The sequence below is a fragment of the Nomascus leucogenys genome, chromosome 9, assembly GCF_006542625.1.
Source record: "Nomascus leucogenys isolate Asia chromosome 9, Asia_NLE_v1, whole genome shotgun sequence".
Lineage (NCBI taxonomy): Eukaryota > Metazoa > Chordata > Mammalia > Primates > Hylobatidae > Nomascus > Nomascus leucogenys.
In genome coordinates, this window is record NC_044389.1 from 19,537,542 (window position 1) to 19,556,287 (window position 18,746).

General features: G+C 33.6%; 1 protein-coding gene across 2 annotated transcripts in view; it reads left to right on the forward strand.

The window, feature by feature from the left end:
• KCNT2 (potassium sodium-activated channel subfamily T member 2) overlaps positions 1 to 18,746 on the forward strand; it is a 394,167-nt gene that overhangs the window by 240,365 nt on the left and 135,056 nt on the right. For both annotated transcript variants that reach the window (XM_030818707.1, XM_030818708.1), the window contains exon 14: positions 3,863 to 3,971. In XM_030818707.1, coding sequence (XP_030674567.1) covers positions 3,863 to 3,971 — 109 coding nt within the window. The remainder of the gene's footprint in view (positions 1 to 3,862; positions 3,972 to 18,746) is intronic.

Here is an 18,746-nt window from a genome sequence, read left to right on the forward strand (position 1 = left end):
GGCCAAGGGGATATTGGGATCATTGACTGGATGGAGTAAGGGGCATGAAGTAATCAAAATGTGGAAACAGCCTTCTTTGGTGAATCAGCTTTTCTTGGGGTTATAAAGAGTGGCTAGCATCAGTGGGGGTCCTTCAGACCAGCTGATGTCAGCAGTTTCACCAGTATGCAGAATCTTAAAGAATATCTCAAATGGAAAAGTTGACATCTTACAATGCTTAAGTTGTAATCTATAGAACACTTAAGGGAAGCTATAGTCTTGTGACAGTGTTTATATGGTTTGTGGGCAATAGGGAAACAACTATGAGGAAGTGGGTCAGAAAGTAAGCTGACCTAATGATTAATGCTGAATGGTGCTGCAAACTTGTTTTATTTCATTTCTCCTCCTTTCTTTTTTAATTGGTTTAATAAAATTTATAGGGATGGTTTTATTTTAGTTTAATGTGTCAAGAGTGACCCAATTTATGTAATCAAGTCTTACAAGGTGGAATGCTGAAGAGCTGGAAAACATGAAAACCAATTAGGAAGTTGTTAGCTTAGAGGAAAGAACATCAGAGTTTGAATAACAGTTCACAATCCCTTAGCTGTAATTCCAAAACCAGGAATCTCTGAAACATGGAAATATTTTTGTAGTCTTGGTGGTAAAACACAAAATTATCTGAAATTATTTGATGGTAGTTCCTGCACTAAACTGCCAGGAAGCTATTTAACCCTTTATTTTTTTCTACTTAGTATAAATAGTCACACATTTAGCTGCAGAAACAATGATATTTTTAGGAATAGGTTGTTCCTTGGATATGTTATATAGTGTCTGGTAGATGAAACATATTGCCTTTCTAAAATCCGAATTTTTTTTAATTCTGAAATTTGATATCTGAACCTTAAGAATTATGGATGTATTAGAAACCTGTAATAAGTAGTGAGAATGACAATGGGGAAAAAAAGAGAGGAGAATTTGATTGTATAATCCATAAACTTTGGCTATTATAATGTATTGGGAAATGAGGGGCAATTAGTATGAAGGAATATGTTTAGTATTTTAATTCAGGCTGAGGATTAGTGGTTAGTTCTAAAAAATGTCCCAAGAGGAAGGATGGATTTGGACCTAAGAGGACAAGTCTAGATATAAAAGCAGTTCTATTTTTCAGATTGAGTTTTAGCTCTCTGTGATACATGCAAATAAAGATTATTATCCAGTTGAATATTATAGCATATCTTTTTCCTTGTATTTTTCATTCATAGAAATTAAATAGCTTTTTTAATGAAAAGAGTACTGAATTTACATTTTATCTAACAAAGGCTTTCATGATAATTATATATTAACTTATTTATCTAAAAATGGTTATTTTCTCTGATCCAGTACTCTTTTTATAATAAATATTTTGCAACACTTCCTACACTATTTTGAAATGAAATTCAGAGTAAATATAACTATCTATACACATAAAGTATAAAAAATTAGTATAATCTAATTCAAATATGAAAGAGAAAAACTGGAAATAATAATAAAAAGCTTGTTTTTTTAATATGTAAACACTCAAGCATGAATAAACAAGAAGACAGTGGAAAAAAAAGACACTTTTACCAATGACAAGGTGCTAGCTTTTGACTGATACGTAACATATATTAATTTTTATTAATGACTCACATACAATGCTAAACATAATAAAGTAAATTTTCTCTTAATTTACACCGCAGTTGCACCCCTAGATAATTCAGTGTAGAAAGGAACAGTGCATACATACTTTGTGTTTATGTGTAAAATTGCCACCATTGATGGTAGTACATATACTTTTTGTTGAAAGAGCTGATAGACACTGTAAAACTTTTACCAAATGTAGAAAAAAGACACATGCGAACACAAAAATGACTACCTGAAATTTAGGAGTCTTTTGCTTCCTTCTAATTTTCTCTGATTAGCACAGTTTTTGAAACATTAGCCACTGCAGCAAAATCTTCCCACAGCCATTGCCCCCCAAACTCAGATGCACACATTTATTGAAGAAAAGAGAGGAGACCTAATTATTTTTTTACTTTTTCAACTATTGAAAGAAAATACAATGAGATATTTTCAAAGTATCACACATCCATCACATTTTCTCATGTTCCCCTACTGAAAGAAATATGGTTTGTGCACTATAGTAAGGGAAAGTTAATAATTGCATGCTACATTGCATATATGGTAATCATATCTTCCAAATTTTCTGTTACTGTTTGAAATTTTAAAAATTCTGTGTTGTAATAAATGTACATATTTTTCTCAGATCATCTGTTCTAATTTTTTATTTGAAATTTATGGGTCCCCTATGTATTGATATCATATGATTCTACAGTAATAACATTCCGGGTTTTGCAGTTTTGTCACTCTGTTTTCACAGATTGGGCATATACACTCAAAATTATTTTGAGATGATATTGAAATGATGGTTTAAAGACACTCTTCTTTTGTAAATCTTATGTACATTTCTCTGCATTCCAAATTGTATCTAGAATCTGCTTGCCTTTCCTGCAAAGCAATAAATAATCTGGTTATGTATTTCAAAAACATTTTAAGCCAATTATAATATATTGACAAGTGTGTGTGGGGAGAGAGATTATTAGGAGAAACTTGATATTTTTGTATTTTTGAGTAAATCCTGACGTATATCCATAGTATATATTTTCTTCCATAAAATGTGAAAGAGAAACAATAAAAAATGAAAGCAAAATAAAAAGTAGTATGCTATCTCATGTACTAAATCATATTATAAAAACAGGACAGAACGAAAGTCAATGTTTGTCCAGAGCATTTGCTAAACCATTTCCCATGTAACCTTTTCTTCTTTCTTCATAAATTGTATGGTGTTATGTGTTCATTATATAGATCTAGCTCACTGACAAATTTGATCTTCTATTTCTTAATTTTGCTAAAAGTGCTACTTTTCTGCCTAAGAATATGTATTTTCTTAGAACTTTAAACCTTTTTATTTTTAATACCAGCTATACTTGTTTATTTGGGAAAACAGGTTTTTGTTTTTTCCAAAATAAACACTATTTAATCACTTTTTAAAAACACGACTTCTGTGGAAAATAGAATATCTGGCATCTGGGCCCTGATTCCTGCATAACAATGCTTGGCCTGAGTAGCATCATTCTCTTTAGATGTGGCCTGCACCTTCCCATGTGCTCTCATTTCTAGCACTATTATTTTTATGTCATTGAATTTCAGGAGCCATTTATTATGTTTTCTGGTTGGATCCTATCATCTTTCGGGTTTATGACTTTTAGGAATTTGGAGTTAAAGGACAATTTCAATTTCAATTTATTTTAGCAAATTCTCTTGCTTGATATTACAGTTATTTTCATAGTATCAAATATATTCTATGCTAGGCACATATTATCTGCTAAATCTTTTAATAATTACTTTCTAAAATTTATGCTGTGTCATTATGAATTTTATATATCAATACTCTCCTAAATCAGTACTGTTGTATTTTATACTATAGAATTATCAGAATAAAAGGAGACTTTATAAAGTATTTGATATATTTTAGACCACACCTCAAACCCACCTGCTAGGCATAGGAAGATTAAGCATTTTACCAAAAGTTGCCAATTTTGTTAAGACAGGGTTAAGCATTTTAGCAAAGGTTGTTAAATTTGTTGAGACAGAGTGACCCCCAAGCTAATCACTTAACCCATACTCCAGTACTCTGTCTTAGGAGATGTATTTCCTGGGGATAAAATTGCACTTGTAAAAACATCTCTAAAACAAGTATGTTTATATTGAGACTTTTACCATTTTATTTATTTGGTTTTATTTTTTATATTTTATTACTCTACAAAGGTAAATTATTCTAATTTACCTATTTTATTTCAAACAGATCATGTTGTTTGTGAAGAAGAGTTTAAATACGCCATGTTAGCTTTAAACTGTATATGCCCAGCAACATCTACACTTATTACACTACTGGTTCATACCTCTAGAGGGCAGTAAGTATATTTTTTCTTTAAGATAACCTTTTAAATTATATAAAAAACAATAAGAGCAGTTATGTGATTTAAAAATATAGAAGGCCTACGTATACAGCTAGATATGTACCTATATTTGAATTTGTGTGAGTTATCTTTATCTGATAGATAAATAAAGACATTTTAAGGAATCCAAGACATACAAAAAGTGACAGTGATTTGCTGTCTTTTCTCAGTAGTCTTGAGATAGTTTGTTGCAACTTATTAATAAATTCTAAGTGCCTGCATCATTTGTTAGGCCTAGGATTAGGACATTATTTTTATTTTAAAGATGAATACTTCTGCAGCAAATGAAACATTTAATTAAAGGATTCTGACAGTTATTAGTATAAGAACTTAAAGTCAAATTTTTCTATTCCTGAGGTAAGTTTTATCAGAAAGCTTAATGTACACAATTGATGTCAAAATGGCAATTTTATAATAGAATAATAACAAAGTAGTTGTATAAAATTAGCTAATGCAGTATAAATCACTTTTTATATGCATTTCAAGGTTGGAGAAAGTTGTACCATTAAAACCTTTTTTATTCTTATTTGTTTATTTTGATAGAGTTTTATGAAATACAGAAGTTGTTTTTGACTAGGATGATCAGAGAAAATATAACTAGTGAACATAGTCATTGCTCTTATTTAAAGAGACAAATGTACTTCATTTCATACCTTGTCATATTTCTAATCTTATATTTCAGACAAAATGTTGATTTTCTAAGTAAATTCCACTTATGCTAGGGGTTACGATTACTCATATTAAGTAAGTTAATTGACAATTGTTTAAGTAAAGTGTCAAATCGAATAAATCCAGAAAAAGGAAAATTCTTTTTTGAGATTTATTTATAGATGGATAAGTTGTTAATTTAAAATTAGTAAATACTCAGTGGTAGATAAATTAGATTTTACTGTCTTACTTCTGATTGCCTAATTGGGATGGTCAGAGTTTCTTAGGAGCAATTTTCTCAAAGTTGTGAATAGGAATATTTTTATTCTATACACTTACAAGCCTTTAATCTGTGCAATAGGAAGGATGTAACAGGATTAGGAATGACATTTATTTTCTTTGCAGAAAGTGTTTTTCATTTTGATGCAATTAAATAAAGTGCCAAAAATTATTTTAACACCAATTAAGTGAACATTCATAGAACTCATCAAGTGTCTTCATTATTTTTCCGTAACATCTTTGTACAGACTCATACAACTATAATGATGACTATCTAGGCAACTTCATTGTTGTATACATGAATGATAAAATAAGTCCCATAAACACTATATAACACAGCTCATTACTCATGACTGAAGTTAAATTACATTGTGCATCTCCTAGTAAATATTATTTATTGACAAACAGTATTGCCTGGTGAAAAAGAATTATACTTCACATAAGTTAAAAAAAGATTTTCGTGATCCTTAGAATAAAACTTTTCCCAATATACTGTAATGAATTTTGCCTTATTAAAAAAGAAAGCAATGTTGTTGAAAACATTGTTATATAATTAGGGATTTCATTTAAATAAGAGTGACTTGCAAAATTATTTTACAACTGTGTCACAGTAAATGCTATCATCCACCATAATAACTTCTTATAGTAGATTTATTGAAATAAAACTTACATACTGTACAATCCAACCATTTAAAGTGTACAATTCAGTATGTTAAAAGTATATTAATAGAATTATCCAACCATCACCACTAAATGATTCCAGAACCCCATAAAGAAATTATCTACCCTTTGGCATCACCTTACATTTCCACCCCCCAATTCTTGCAGCCCTAGGCAACCACAATCGACTTCTGTTTTTATAGATTTACTGCAGCCTCCACAGTAGCTGGGACTGTAGTCATGAACCACCATGCCCGGCTTTTTTTTTTTTTTTTGTAGTGATGGGATTTTGCCATGCTGCCCAGGCTAGTCTCGAACTCCTGGGCTCAAGTGATCCATCTGCCTTGGCGTTCCAAAGTGCTGGGATTACAGACCTGAGCCATTATGCTCAGCTGAAATCATTTTAGTATATTTGGTAATACAGTAAATAAATGAACATAAAGAATCTTAAATAATTTGGTTTTGCTTTAGATTCAGGGGATATGTGTGCGTGTTGGCTACCTGGGTTCATTGCATAATGGTAGAGATTGGGCTTCTAGTGTACTGGTCACCCAAATGTTGAACATTGTACATAATGTTTTTCAAAGTTCATTCATATTGTAATATGCACCAGCACTTTATTCCTTTTTACAACTGAATAATAGTCCATTGCATGGATATATCACATTTTATTTTTCCACTCATCAGTTGGTGGGTATTTGGGTTGCTTCTAATATTTTTCACAATGCTGCTGTTAACATTTGTGAAAAGGTTTTTGTGTGACATAGGCTTTCATTTTCTTGCGTCTATATCTAGGAGTAGAATTGCTGGGTCATATGGTCACTCTGTTTAGCTTCTTTAGGAACTGTCAGAATATTTTTCCAGTAGCACTTTGATTATCATCATCAATATATCAGGATGCTACTTTCTTTACATCATCAGCAATATTCGTAATTATCCGCTTTTTTTTTTTATCATAACCATCCTAGTGGGTATGAAGTGGTCTCTCCAGCAACTTAGCCAGTACTCTGACTAATACAATTCCCAAGGCTGATTAAAACTCTTACAATATAGCATTTTCTTTTTCTATTTGTTATTATGTTAATTCCAGTTTTAGCTGATCTGTCAGTCATAAAATAACTTACATGACTTCAAAGAACTGTGTTCTTTATATTTTTAGAGAGTTTATTCTGTATTTTAATGCTTCTCAATTTTTTCCCTCATTTTTCAGACCTGCTCACTTTATTTACATTTGAGTGTTTAGTGCTCTTGGCAGTGGTATGTCTTATTGTTGATTAAATTAGCATTTTTATTTATTTGGCAATCTTATCAAAAATAAGTTTATTCTCAATGAACATAAATTTATTCTTTAGAAAAAATCGCCTTTGAGCATGGACTATAATGATTTCCACAGGGAAATGCTGGATTATCAGTCCAGTTTGTTAACATTCAACTGGCCCATCCTGATTACATTTCAGCTTTATCAGAATTTTAAAAATTTAGCAACTCATTTTCTTTGTCTTTCAATTTGTTTTCATAATACTTAATTAGTGCCATCTGCGAGGTAATCTTTTTCACCTCAGTAATCGAGGGGTAAGAAAAAGAGAGAATTGATAAGAAAAATACTGCTTAGTTAGAATTCACAGAAGTTTGCCACTGATTAGACATGAGTGTAGAAAAGAGAGGGGGGAAAAAGAAAATCTCCTCACTTATTGACACTGGACAGTAGAAAATAGTGAAGTACATAGTTGGCAGAAGGAAAAATGGTTAGATATTGGATGTATTTGCTTTCTAATGAAGACATAATGTGGTAGGAATTGCAGCACGCTTGGTTCCTGAGGTGGTGGATCGTGCCAGTCAGGCTCACAAATGTGAAGGAGGAAGTAGTAGGGATTTGGGAGAAATGACAACTTCGGACTATTTTCTAGGAATTTATTAATTCTAGGAAATAGAGTGAAGAAAAGGAAAGCAAATATAGTATAGCATAATAAAATAAACCTGAGATAGGATTTCTAAAAGGAACTGGACTGTTAACGATACAGACGATTCCAGATTAAGACTGAGCAAGCATTTTGGAGGCTGTTCTCTGAGGACTTCTGAAAAAACAATTTCGACAATAGGGGTTTTCTTATTGTGAGAAAATATGAACAAATTAAGGAATGATAAGAAATGAAGTGTGGTTGGAGATTGCTACTTCATTAGGTTTGTTCATTAATCGAAGAAAGAAAAATAATGAAAGTCCTATTGCACAGAAATGTTAAGGAAAGCTTTTTCTCTGTACACAAGTATTTATCTATTTTTGTTTGCTTTTAATGTTTAAATTTTAAGTACCACTAAAAAAAAAGAGATTGAAAACACAATGAGGGAGTAAAGGATGGGATCCAGAGACTGGAATGTTTCTGCATGATAAAGAGAAAATCATTTATTCCTTAGGAAGTAATGGGTGAGGCAAGTGGTGATTTACACTAATTTTATTTCTGTGTAATAAGGAATATTGCATTAGTTAAAAATGTGTTCTGCCCCATGTAACGTAATATCTCACTGAAAGTAGCGGTGATGTTTAGTTTACACCTTAAAAACTACGGGTTCAGCATCCAGAGCAGGCTATCTGACTCAACGACATCATCAGAGCACGTTGTTCTATTTTCTTATTACAACATCTTTACCCTATAGTCTTTACCCTTCAGGATTCTCTTATTGTAATCATAAAATGCATTCTCTGCTTCAGGCTAGTCTTCTAGGTAGGAAGATGGAAGAATGTCAAAGGGGCAGATTATTGCCAGCTGAGGCTATATTTAAGGCTTTCCATGAGTCCTACTCATTGCCTTTTAATGTGTTTCCAGACATATCTCAAGCATCCTGAAACATTAAGTATTTTAGATTTGTAGCTTTTTAATAGAGAAAGGCAAGGGACGAGTGGTTTATAAAACATTTTGGAGTAGTCAATACAGTTTCTGTCATTTTGTCACAGATTTGTGATTATCATTAAAAATTATACATAGCAAAGAAACTATGCTTTCATATTTTGCATAAAGGATGTAAGTGTATTTCACATATTCAAATGTGGGCTTGATTCTAGTTGTATCTGTTAGTTATGTAAATATTTGTAAATTATAAAGTATATATACATCTACACATGTATTTACATACAAACATATGCATACATTTATTTAGAATTGGATGTTTACTTTTTAAAAATCATTAGATTAAATATCATAGGAAGGAAATAGTAAATCAAAGGATCTTAGAAGGGAATATGTTGAATCATACAAATAACTGAGATCACCTAAGTTTTACATGTGAAGTACCACGAAGGTCATTGACAGTCATTAAAGAGAGAGCTCAAATCTGGTGATGCAATCATTCTGCTAAAGTAAATATTATGTGTACCTACGGTGTAGTTACTACATGATTATTTTTTATAGTTCTTTACCTGAATTTTAATGTTTCCTGTCACAAACCAAAACCAGTCATATTATTATTATTATAAAATCTATGATAAAGAAATTTATCTCAGTAAAGCAGCAGCTGAAATTATACTCTTCAGGAATCACAAATCCTAATCACAAACAAAATTCTTCCTGTTTTGTAGTAGGCATGCTGTAAACTCAGGAAGGAAATGTGGCATAGAGGAAAGAACACTGGTTTTGGCAGACAGAAATGGTTGACTCAGTAACTGCGAAACCCAATTAACATTGAACCAACCTGCTCCACTTAATTTTCAATCATATTATATGGAAAGTTGAGATAATAATTTTTATCTAATCCATTTATTTATTCACTTATTTAGCAATTAGTTATTGAATATTTGCTGTGTGACAGCATGATTTCAGGTGTTCTTAAAAAACCAACAGAAAAATCTCTGCTCTTGGGGAGCTTTTATTCTAATTGGAGAGACAAAATAAACAATAATAAACAAGTAAAATACAAATATTTCTGCCGGCAGTAGTGCTATGGAGAAAAATTAAGTAGGCAAGGGCAATGAAGAGCACAAGGATGTAGCAGTGGGTTCAATTTAAATAATACAGTCATTGTATGACTTCGTCAAGGAGTTGGTATTTGATCAATGACCTGAGCAAATTAAAGTAATAATTATGCACATATCTGAGATATGAGTTTTCCAGGCAAAAGGAAAAGCAGTGACTCTGAGATGCAAGCACATCTGATGACTTGAGGAACATCAAGAAGACAAGCGTAAGCCGAGTGTGGTGGCTAATGCCTGTAATCCCAGCACTTTGGGAGGCCGAGGCAGGCAAATCACGTGGGTTCGGGCATTTGAGCCTGGCCTGATCAACATGGAGAAGCCCCATTTCTACTAAAAATACAAAATTAGCCTGGCATGGTGGTGCATGCTTGTAATCCCAGCTACTCAGGAGGCTGAGGCAGGAGAATCACTTGAACCCGGGAGGCAGAGGCTGCAGTGAGCCGAGATCGCGCCATTGCACTCCAGCCTGGGCAACAAGAGTGAAACTCTGACTCAAAATAAATAAATAGAAAGAAAGAAAGAAAGAAAGAAAGAAAAAGAAAGAAAGAAAGAAAGAAAGAAAGAAAGAAAGAAAGAAAGAAAGAAAGGAAGAAGACATGCATAAATAGAGGAGAGTGAAGGAAGAGAAAGGTAGTAAAAGTTGAGATCTGAAAAGAAACAACGGGCCAGTTCATGTAGCGTCTCCTAGGCCATTATAAGAATGTTGATGAACATACAAATTTGGCGGTCATGACCATGTAAACACCATTTAAAGCCTTGAAACTGGATGAAGTCAACTCACAGGATTACTTTGAAAATTATGTAGCCACGCCCAACCATAGTAATTGGTCTTTAGTTGTCTCATTGGCTTTGTTAATCTATATCAGTCAGAATCTGTACAAGTAAAAATCAATCTTTTAATTTGGTGTCAAAATTGGCAGTTTGAGAGAGACAGGAGAAGACAAAACAGGATACCCAGAACCACATGTTGTATTTGTGATGGAGTAGAAAAAAAAGTCCCATGCTTTGCATGTTTGTATTTTATATCTAAATCAGAATATTCCTAGGCCTATACCAAAACATCACAATTTCATGACTATAAGAGAATAAATGTTCATAATTTTATTTAGATATTTTTTGGAACAATGACATTAACGAATAGATAACAGGATGCAAGAACAGCGATGGCATGATTTTAACTATGGCCAATCTTTTGATTCAGTGCCTTAAATATTACAGAAATTAGGATTAAATGTATTTTGAGAAAAAGGTGACTTAAATAACCATAATGTTGAACCTTTTTATTTTCAAGTGATATATTATTCAGTCATAGAAGATTTTTATAGAAGAAAGCCACCATGAGTTACAGGAAGTATAAAATTCTTATGTCTGCTTAGAAGGTGTATGTTTTTAGTGACCATTTGAAAGTATATGTGGAGGAAATGAACCATATAAAGAATTGAAGAAAGAATTATTGAAGAGGCCTTAAATAAGATAAATTTATTTGAAAATGAATCAGAAGACATAAAGATTAAAAATATAGGTATCAGAGAAAATAATTGTTAACTTCTATTAGTATAAGCAAATAATAGTTGCTATTAGATTCAAATACTGATAACACATTATTACAAGGATATTTTGAAATAACGTTGTTTTGATTTATGAGACCAAAGAAAGAGAAGGTTTCAAATACTAATCAGTTGGTCTACGATACGAATGTATATTTGAAGTACTCTGAATGGATGAAAAGATTTAAGAATTCCAGTGCTATATTTTATAAATATACTAAAAGGGGAAGCAAATTTTCTTTTACATCGCTGCAGAATTAAATTTAAAAAGTTGCAATATTGTAAATATACTCCTCAGAGGTGGTTATTTCACAAGTTCTTCATTAACTTATTGGGAAAGTATGTTATTTTCACAAACAAGTTCAAACAGCAGATCTAGATATTGCTGCAATGCTCTTTGTGAAATGAAAATTCTTATAAACATTAGCTCTTAAGTTTATCTGTTGTGTTCAAAGTAATTGGTATCTTTAAAAATAGAAAAGAAAAACAGAATACCTGATTTACATTTGTTTGCTTAGCTTTCAAGATTACATTATGCCTGTATTCAGTTGCTAAGTGTAAAATTGTAGAAAGGTGGTTTTGTTCAGTTTTCTATCATGAGCATTTAAGCTTAAGGGAATTTTAGGATTCCTCAGATAACTATTTCACCAGAGACTGCTTAATAATTTTGCAAAATCTGCAGCCACAGTAGAAACACATTAAGCCAAAATGCAATGTAATTAATTTATGTGTATGCCGTGTATAAAAAGTGATTCTGTAATTTCATATGGTTGCCAAATTTGTGTTCCAAGGCAAAATTAATGTTTTTGGATGGGTGTTAATACCTTTCCTGAAAAATAAAATTACATATTCGAGGGAGTTTGGAAATATTAGGTTAAACATATTTTAATGACATTTTAAAAACCTTTTAATTTGAACCAATTTTAAACTTACACAAAAGTTGGAAAACCAGCAGAGTTCACACATATGCTTCCCATACATAAACTTCCCTTAAAATTTATCTTTTATAATCATAGTGCAATTATGAAAAGAAGGGGTTAACATTGGTACAATACTATTGACTAAATTATAGGCCTTATTTGAATTTTATTTTTTTCATTAATGTCTATTTTCTGTTCCACAACTCTGAGATCCTGCATTGCCTTTAGTTGTTATTTCTCCTTAACCTCCTCCAATTTGTGACAGTTCTTGTGGATGAGATCGGGATCAGTATAAACTCATGATTTTCGATGTATACAAGAAAGATAGATACAGAAATACAGATGTGCATCTCATGTATGTCTGCTAGTATATATACTTACAATTCCTGGCTATGTCTCTGAGACAGAATAGAGGCAATGACATCTCAGTAGCAATGAGCAAACATGTCTTAGTAAATTTGTGTTGCTACAACAGAATACCTGAGAATGGGTAATTTATAAAGACAGATTTATTTTCTTAGGAAGTCCAAAATTCAGGGCCAGAATCTTCTGAGGGCCTTATTGCTGTGTCATCCCATGGCAGAAGGCAGAAGGGCAAGAGAGTATGTGTAAAAGGGAGCTAATGAGGAGGATGAACTCATGTTTATAACAAACCCATTCTCCAGCCATAGGATGTTAATCCATTCTGTGAGGCAGAGCCCTATGAACTAATAAGGCCTTATTAGGCCCCACCTCCCAACACTGTTGCATTGGACATTGCGTTTCCAACACATGAACTTTAGGGAACATATTCAAATCCTAGCAACACTTAAGGCTCAGATCTTGACTGGTAAACATCATCCTCCAATATAAATATCCAGGGCTCCTTGGAGTATTGGTTGATTCCAGGAATGGGGCAGGGAAAATTTCAGATAAGCCTGAAAAATGTTATGGTGGCAGAAAGTAAGGAAATTGCTCAGAATTATATGGGGGCTGGTCAAAAGAAACAACATGAAGGAGGTCCTAATGGGCTAAGATGGAATCTTTTGGGCCACAAAATAAATAATAATATTAGATTTTAACCCATAAAATAAAATAAATATCCAGTAGTCCATACTAATATAAATAAGTAAATAGGGGATAAGGCATAGCTCTTTCTTACGGAAGAATTCTAATTAATAAATGTAGAAGGAAAGAGAAAAATATGAAGTCACCATTAGGCAAACATTACAGTAATAATTGTGATTCCTCAATGAGTACTAATATTAGGGGTGAAAGTTTGAGGAGAACAAGTGTAATTGTGTGCTTTTGACATGGCTCCCTAAAATAGTTAATAACTATGAAGGGAAAATTTGTAACTTTATCATGGAGAAATCTGTGAGGGACCATCTTAACCAAGGGATAAGGGTAACCATAATCAATAAAGATGTTTTCCTGCTGCCTTTCATATGATGCACTAAGAAGTTACTTTGGTATTCCGCCAACGTGTCTAATCATGTGAAATACTGAGAGCATCCTATAAAATGACTGCCTGAAACTCTTTAAAATTTCAAGTCTTTAACAAAGAATGACTGAGGAATTAAAAATTTATTTTAAAACATTTTAGCTTAACTTGAGGGGGTTTTAAATATTTGAAGATAGTATTTTGACTGGAGGACTTCCCCCAGCAAAACCTTTATGAAAATATGTATTTGGAAGAAAAGAAAGGCCAGCAAATGTCAGGTAAAGCAATGCTTTGTTCTCTTACTGCCTTGAACCCAAATTCCAAGCAGAACTTTTAAGGATCTGAACTACACCAGACAGAAGCCTTCAATGTTTCTCTGACCATTAGGCTAATGAACTCAGATGCAAATTAGCCATGAGATCTTCCTTGTCTGTTATGCTCCGGCATCCACAGTCTCCAATTTGAAACACTGTGATAAGGGAAAATAAAAATCTATTGTCATTTATCATCACCAGAAAAGAAGGACTGAGAAAGACCACAAGGCAGGAGGAAAGCAAGGAAGGAGGTAATGACAGGAAGACAGGAAGACTTTGTTTGCCTTTAATCCTAAACTCCTCACAGAAGCCCCAGGGAATCAGCTGTTATGCGGGAGGAGGGGAAAGTTTCTTAAAAATAATAGGGATTATAATTACCACACTGACTGCAAGAAAGCAAAAAAAAAAAAAAAAAAAAAAAAAGAAAGGTGGGGAAGCATGCTTAAATGAACTATTCTTAGTTGCCTTGGAAGTTTCACACTCAAAAACTGTGACAGAGAACTATATTTTGTAACCTGGCAAATCTAGTTCACCTCACCCTCCTCCTTAGGTAGATAAAATAGGGTACCAGTGAGGATGAGAGGCATTTTGACTTCCCTTTAGAGTGAAACACACACACACACACACACACACACACACACAGACACACACAATTTAAAGTCTTAATGTATTTAATTGCTATAAATTTGCTAATTGTTAGTTGGCATATAAAACTTGAACTTTATTTAATATAACTTTCTTAAATCTGAGCCTCTATTTTCATGAATAGATTAAAGTATGTTTTTGAGTGGTTGCAGTCAGATTTGAAAGTATTAACAGACTTCTTTTCCAAACCCCACGTCTCCTTCCCACTCCTACAACCCCATACCACCAGCTATCTGGTGACTTTCTGACTGCAGCAAGGTGGGGAAACACCCTTTATCAATGGGTGTGTAATGGGTCCATGACTCATTCTGGTCTCATAAACTTCTCAGGTAGACAGTGTAGCTACTCATTATCTAGCTGCTGACAACAGCTAATGTCATCTGCTGGCAAGCTTCCTGGTGAGCCATAAGTCCAATGCCTACTGCTTGTTCTGAGGACACACATCTGCCCTACTTCCTACTTCACAGAGCTTTTTTATGAATGGGCTCCTGGGATCCAACTACTTCTCAGTCATCTCTGATTGGCTGTCTAGTTGCATCATTCTGGTGTCTCCTTAGGCTCCCTCAGGTAACCTTTGGGGCATATCCATTATCTCATCAATGGATGTATGAGAAAGTTATTTACAGACACTATCTATGGCAAACTCTCATCTTCCTCTGTGTGTGTGTGTGGGGGGGGGTGGGGCGGGATGCTTGTGGTGTGTGTGTGTGTGTGTGTGTGTGTGTGTGTGTGTGTGTGTGTTGGGGGAGGGGGCAGGATGCTTGTGGTGATTCTTATCTGGCTAACTCAACCAATTCTTTTAACCTACTTCATGCCACTGCATATCCCCTCCATAGGCTGCTGTTCAGCTAACTACCTCCTGGGAAGAAATGTGGAACTTCCTGCTGCGTGGATTTCCAAACATGGAAAGGCCTTTTTCTTATTTCTATTCCATATCATTCCCTTTCTTTCCTCTGTAGGATATGAATTTCACTTCATCAGAATACTACATAATGGTTAATACTTGCTCTTCTAAAACTCTCCCACCTTGCACTATTCTGCTCTAATTTACATGGATCTTCATGGCCATAGTATTAGTTTTCTAGTGCTGCCATAGAAAACTACCACAGACTGGGTGGCTTAAACAACAGAGGTTTATTTTTTCACAGTTCTGGAGGCTAGGAGTCCTAGATCAATGTTTGGTTTCTCCCGAGTCCTCTCTCCTTGGCTTGCAGATGGCTGTATTCTCGCTGTGTCCTCACATGGGGTTTCCTCTGTTGCGCCCACGTTTCTGATGTCTTTTGTGTGTCCAAATTTCCTCTTCTTAGGAAGACACCAGTCAGACTGTAATAGGGCCCATCTCAACAGTCTCAATTTAATCACGTCTCAAAGGGCCCATTTCTAAATACAGTCATATTCTCACATACTGGGTGGGAGATAGGGCTTCAACATATGAATTGTTGGGGGACACACTTGGCTGAAGAACACCCTGGAGGTGGGGACACCATGGGTTCTACTGAAACACATTTACCAACTGCTATTGTTGCCACTGTGCAAATAATTCTGCCATTTCCACAGAAGCCTGCTTCTTTAATCATGGGAATTAAGAAAGGTGATATGTAATCCCCAGTTGTCCTTTCTCCATTTCTCCTGTGGCAACAAACAAACAAGAACAAAAAAAAACCTACTACAAGGCTGGAGATCTGAGTGGAGGTAATCCCAGGAAAGGAAAATAATAGTCATAGTAAATAATAAAAAAGTAAGTTCTTAAACTTACTTTTTAAAAAATATAAAGCAATGTGTATTGAAAATCTATATGGAAAGGCATTTTGTTAGATGTATCCCAAAATCTATTTGACTGAGAAATGTTTCCCTAAGCAGACTCGTTAAAAGGTCAACAGGTACAAGTATTCTGTTAAACATATTTTGAGGAATCTGGATGTTGACCCTTGTCTGGCAGTCCCATGCTTGGAAAGCATTTAATAGCTCAGCATTCGTTATTAAATTAGATCTAAATATATCTGCTTTATTTCCTTAAGGCTGTCTATGCTCTAGTACTAATTTATTTCTGTATCCTTATCTCTCATGATTCTCTTATATATAGCATGTACTCCAAATTACATGATCCTAAATATACTTTGTGGTTTCCGCCTTCTACATCTTTTTTTTTTAATGCTATTTCCTCTGCCTTCCCAGAAGGTTTTGTTAAATCAAAAATTCTATCTCTTCATGAATATTTTTAATCTCCCTAATTTAGTGTGAGTTCTTCCTTCTATGAACTTGCATAGATTTTACTACATTCTGCCAGAGCAGGTATTATACATTTTTTTCTTTACTTATGAGGTTGTAATTTCATTCAATGTAGAGAACACATCTTGCTTATCTTTAAACCTTCCGTAATGTTTTTCACAACATGCATCTTCAATAAATATTAGTTAAATAAATGAAATGAAAGATGCACTAAAGATTGAGATGATATATTCTTTGGGTCTATGCCCTGGTTCCAAGTAGTTTATGAACCATATGCATTTATCTGCTCTCTCTCATGAGACTCCATTGATACAATGAAAAAGAAATTTTTAATAAATTATAAGCTTTTATCGATGAAAAATAAGTAGAAAGAGTGAGAATTGAATGAATTTCTGGGAGATGGAAAGTAAACAAAGCAATATTTTCTGTTGGAAATCACAGCCCAGACTTCTTTAAAGGGTGATATAGTAAGACAAAAGGCCTGTCCCCGGTGAAGCTTCGGGGTACAAGGTGCCTAGAAAAAGAGGGCAAATATTAATTCAAATTATGTGTATTGAATGATGACATACACCTCTTTCATTAATCACAGTACTATTTCCCTGCAGTTAAGTCTAGCCAGACACTTATCATTCGGAAAAAATAAAACTTTTAGAATAATTTAAAGAAAATGAAGTCCCCCTTAGCAGATAATTTGGAGCTGGGTTCCAGTTCTCTATAATCTGGTATTTGAGAGGCCCCAGACTGAGTAGTCTAATTTCTTCTTGCTTTCTATAAGGTAAAAACCTACCATTTAACAAATCATATTCATAGACAAAGAAATCCATTCAATATCCTTATATCTTGTACTCAAAATTTGAAATATGGCTTTTGTTATTTGCTGAATATCAGCATGCAGGATGAGATGAGAGAAATATATCCAGCCAAAGGAGAGCAACTACTTCTGTTCTGTTGTACGGAAATTGTTTTGGGTCTATAGCAAAGGTTGGGTGTTATTTACACTCATTAGTAAACATAGATTTTTTAAAAAATCAAAACTATAATATTTAAAAGGAGAGTCAAATATATATTTTGGAAACAAGGAGAGTTTCAGTAAGTGAAAACAAAGTACATTAAAAAGAGATTCAAGTATGTATTTGAAAAGCAGAGTAGTATAAACAATAATTTAGAAGACTATATTGAAGTATTATAAAGGGTGATGACGATTGTTCGAAGGAATAAAATCTTATGGATTTTGTTTTTGTACAGGCTTAAATATTTAACTTAAATTTCTGTTGAATATGATTCTGGAGGTGCTGATTTTCTCTTCAGTATTAAGGGGATAAAAGGGCCATAACAAATAAATACACAAATCCAGAATAAAATAATGATAATTATTATTCCCAGCAAGATTCAAACAGAACAGGAGTTGTGGTGGAGAAATGGAGAGGAAAGACCTGTTGAAATTAAAAGAGTGATTGCTGAAATTAAAAAAAAAATTGTTTTGGAAGACAATCTCATAGAAATATTGAGGATTTTAGATAAAAATGCGGAGTTGGAATATACAAACAAAAAGACTAGAAGCACAGGAGATCAATCTAGAAGAGATGATATTTGCTTTGGTAGCAGTTCCACTAAGAGAGGATAGAGAAAATGATAGTTAGAAATTATAAGAGAAGAGGAGAGACTCAAGTCTGTAAATTGTTAGGGTCTCCTTAGTGTGAGTCATAACAAATAAAAAAGAACCACTCTTAGATACTTAGCATTGCCAAATTATAAAACACTAATGATGAAGAAAATTTTCTGAAAAGGAAAGAGGAAAAAAAATTTCAGTATTGATTAGAGTTTTTAAACTTTAGACAAGACTACCCATTGCCTAGTTTTAAGTATAAAGAGAAATATAAAGGAATATAGAGAGTCACAGAGTCATTGGGAAAGCAATAAAGTTACTCTCTATGTTAAACTTGCATAAAAAATTCCCACTACCACACCAAGCAACTAACCAGATAAAGGAGCTTTGGCCTCTAAAAGCCCCCAGAACAATGCTACCTCTACTAGCCATCCACTGCAACAAAATGGATGCCTCCCACCCTGCCTGTTTCCTCCCTTAGCTCAATTCCAAAAC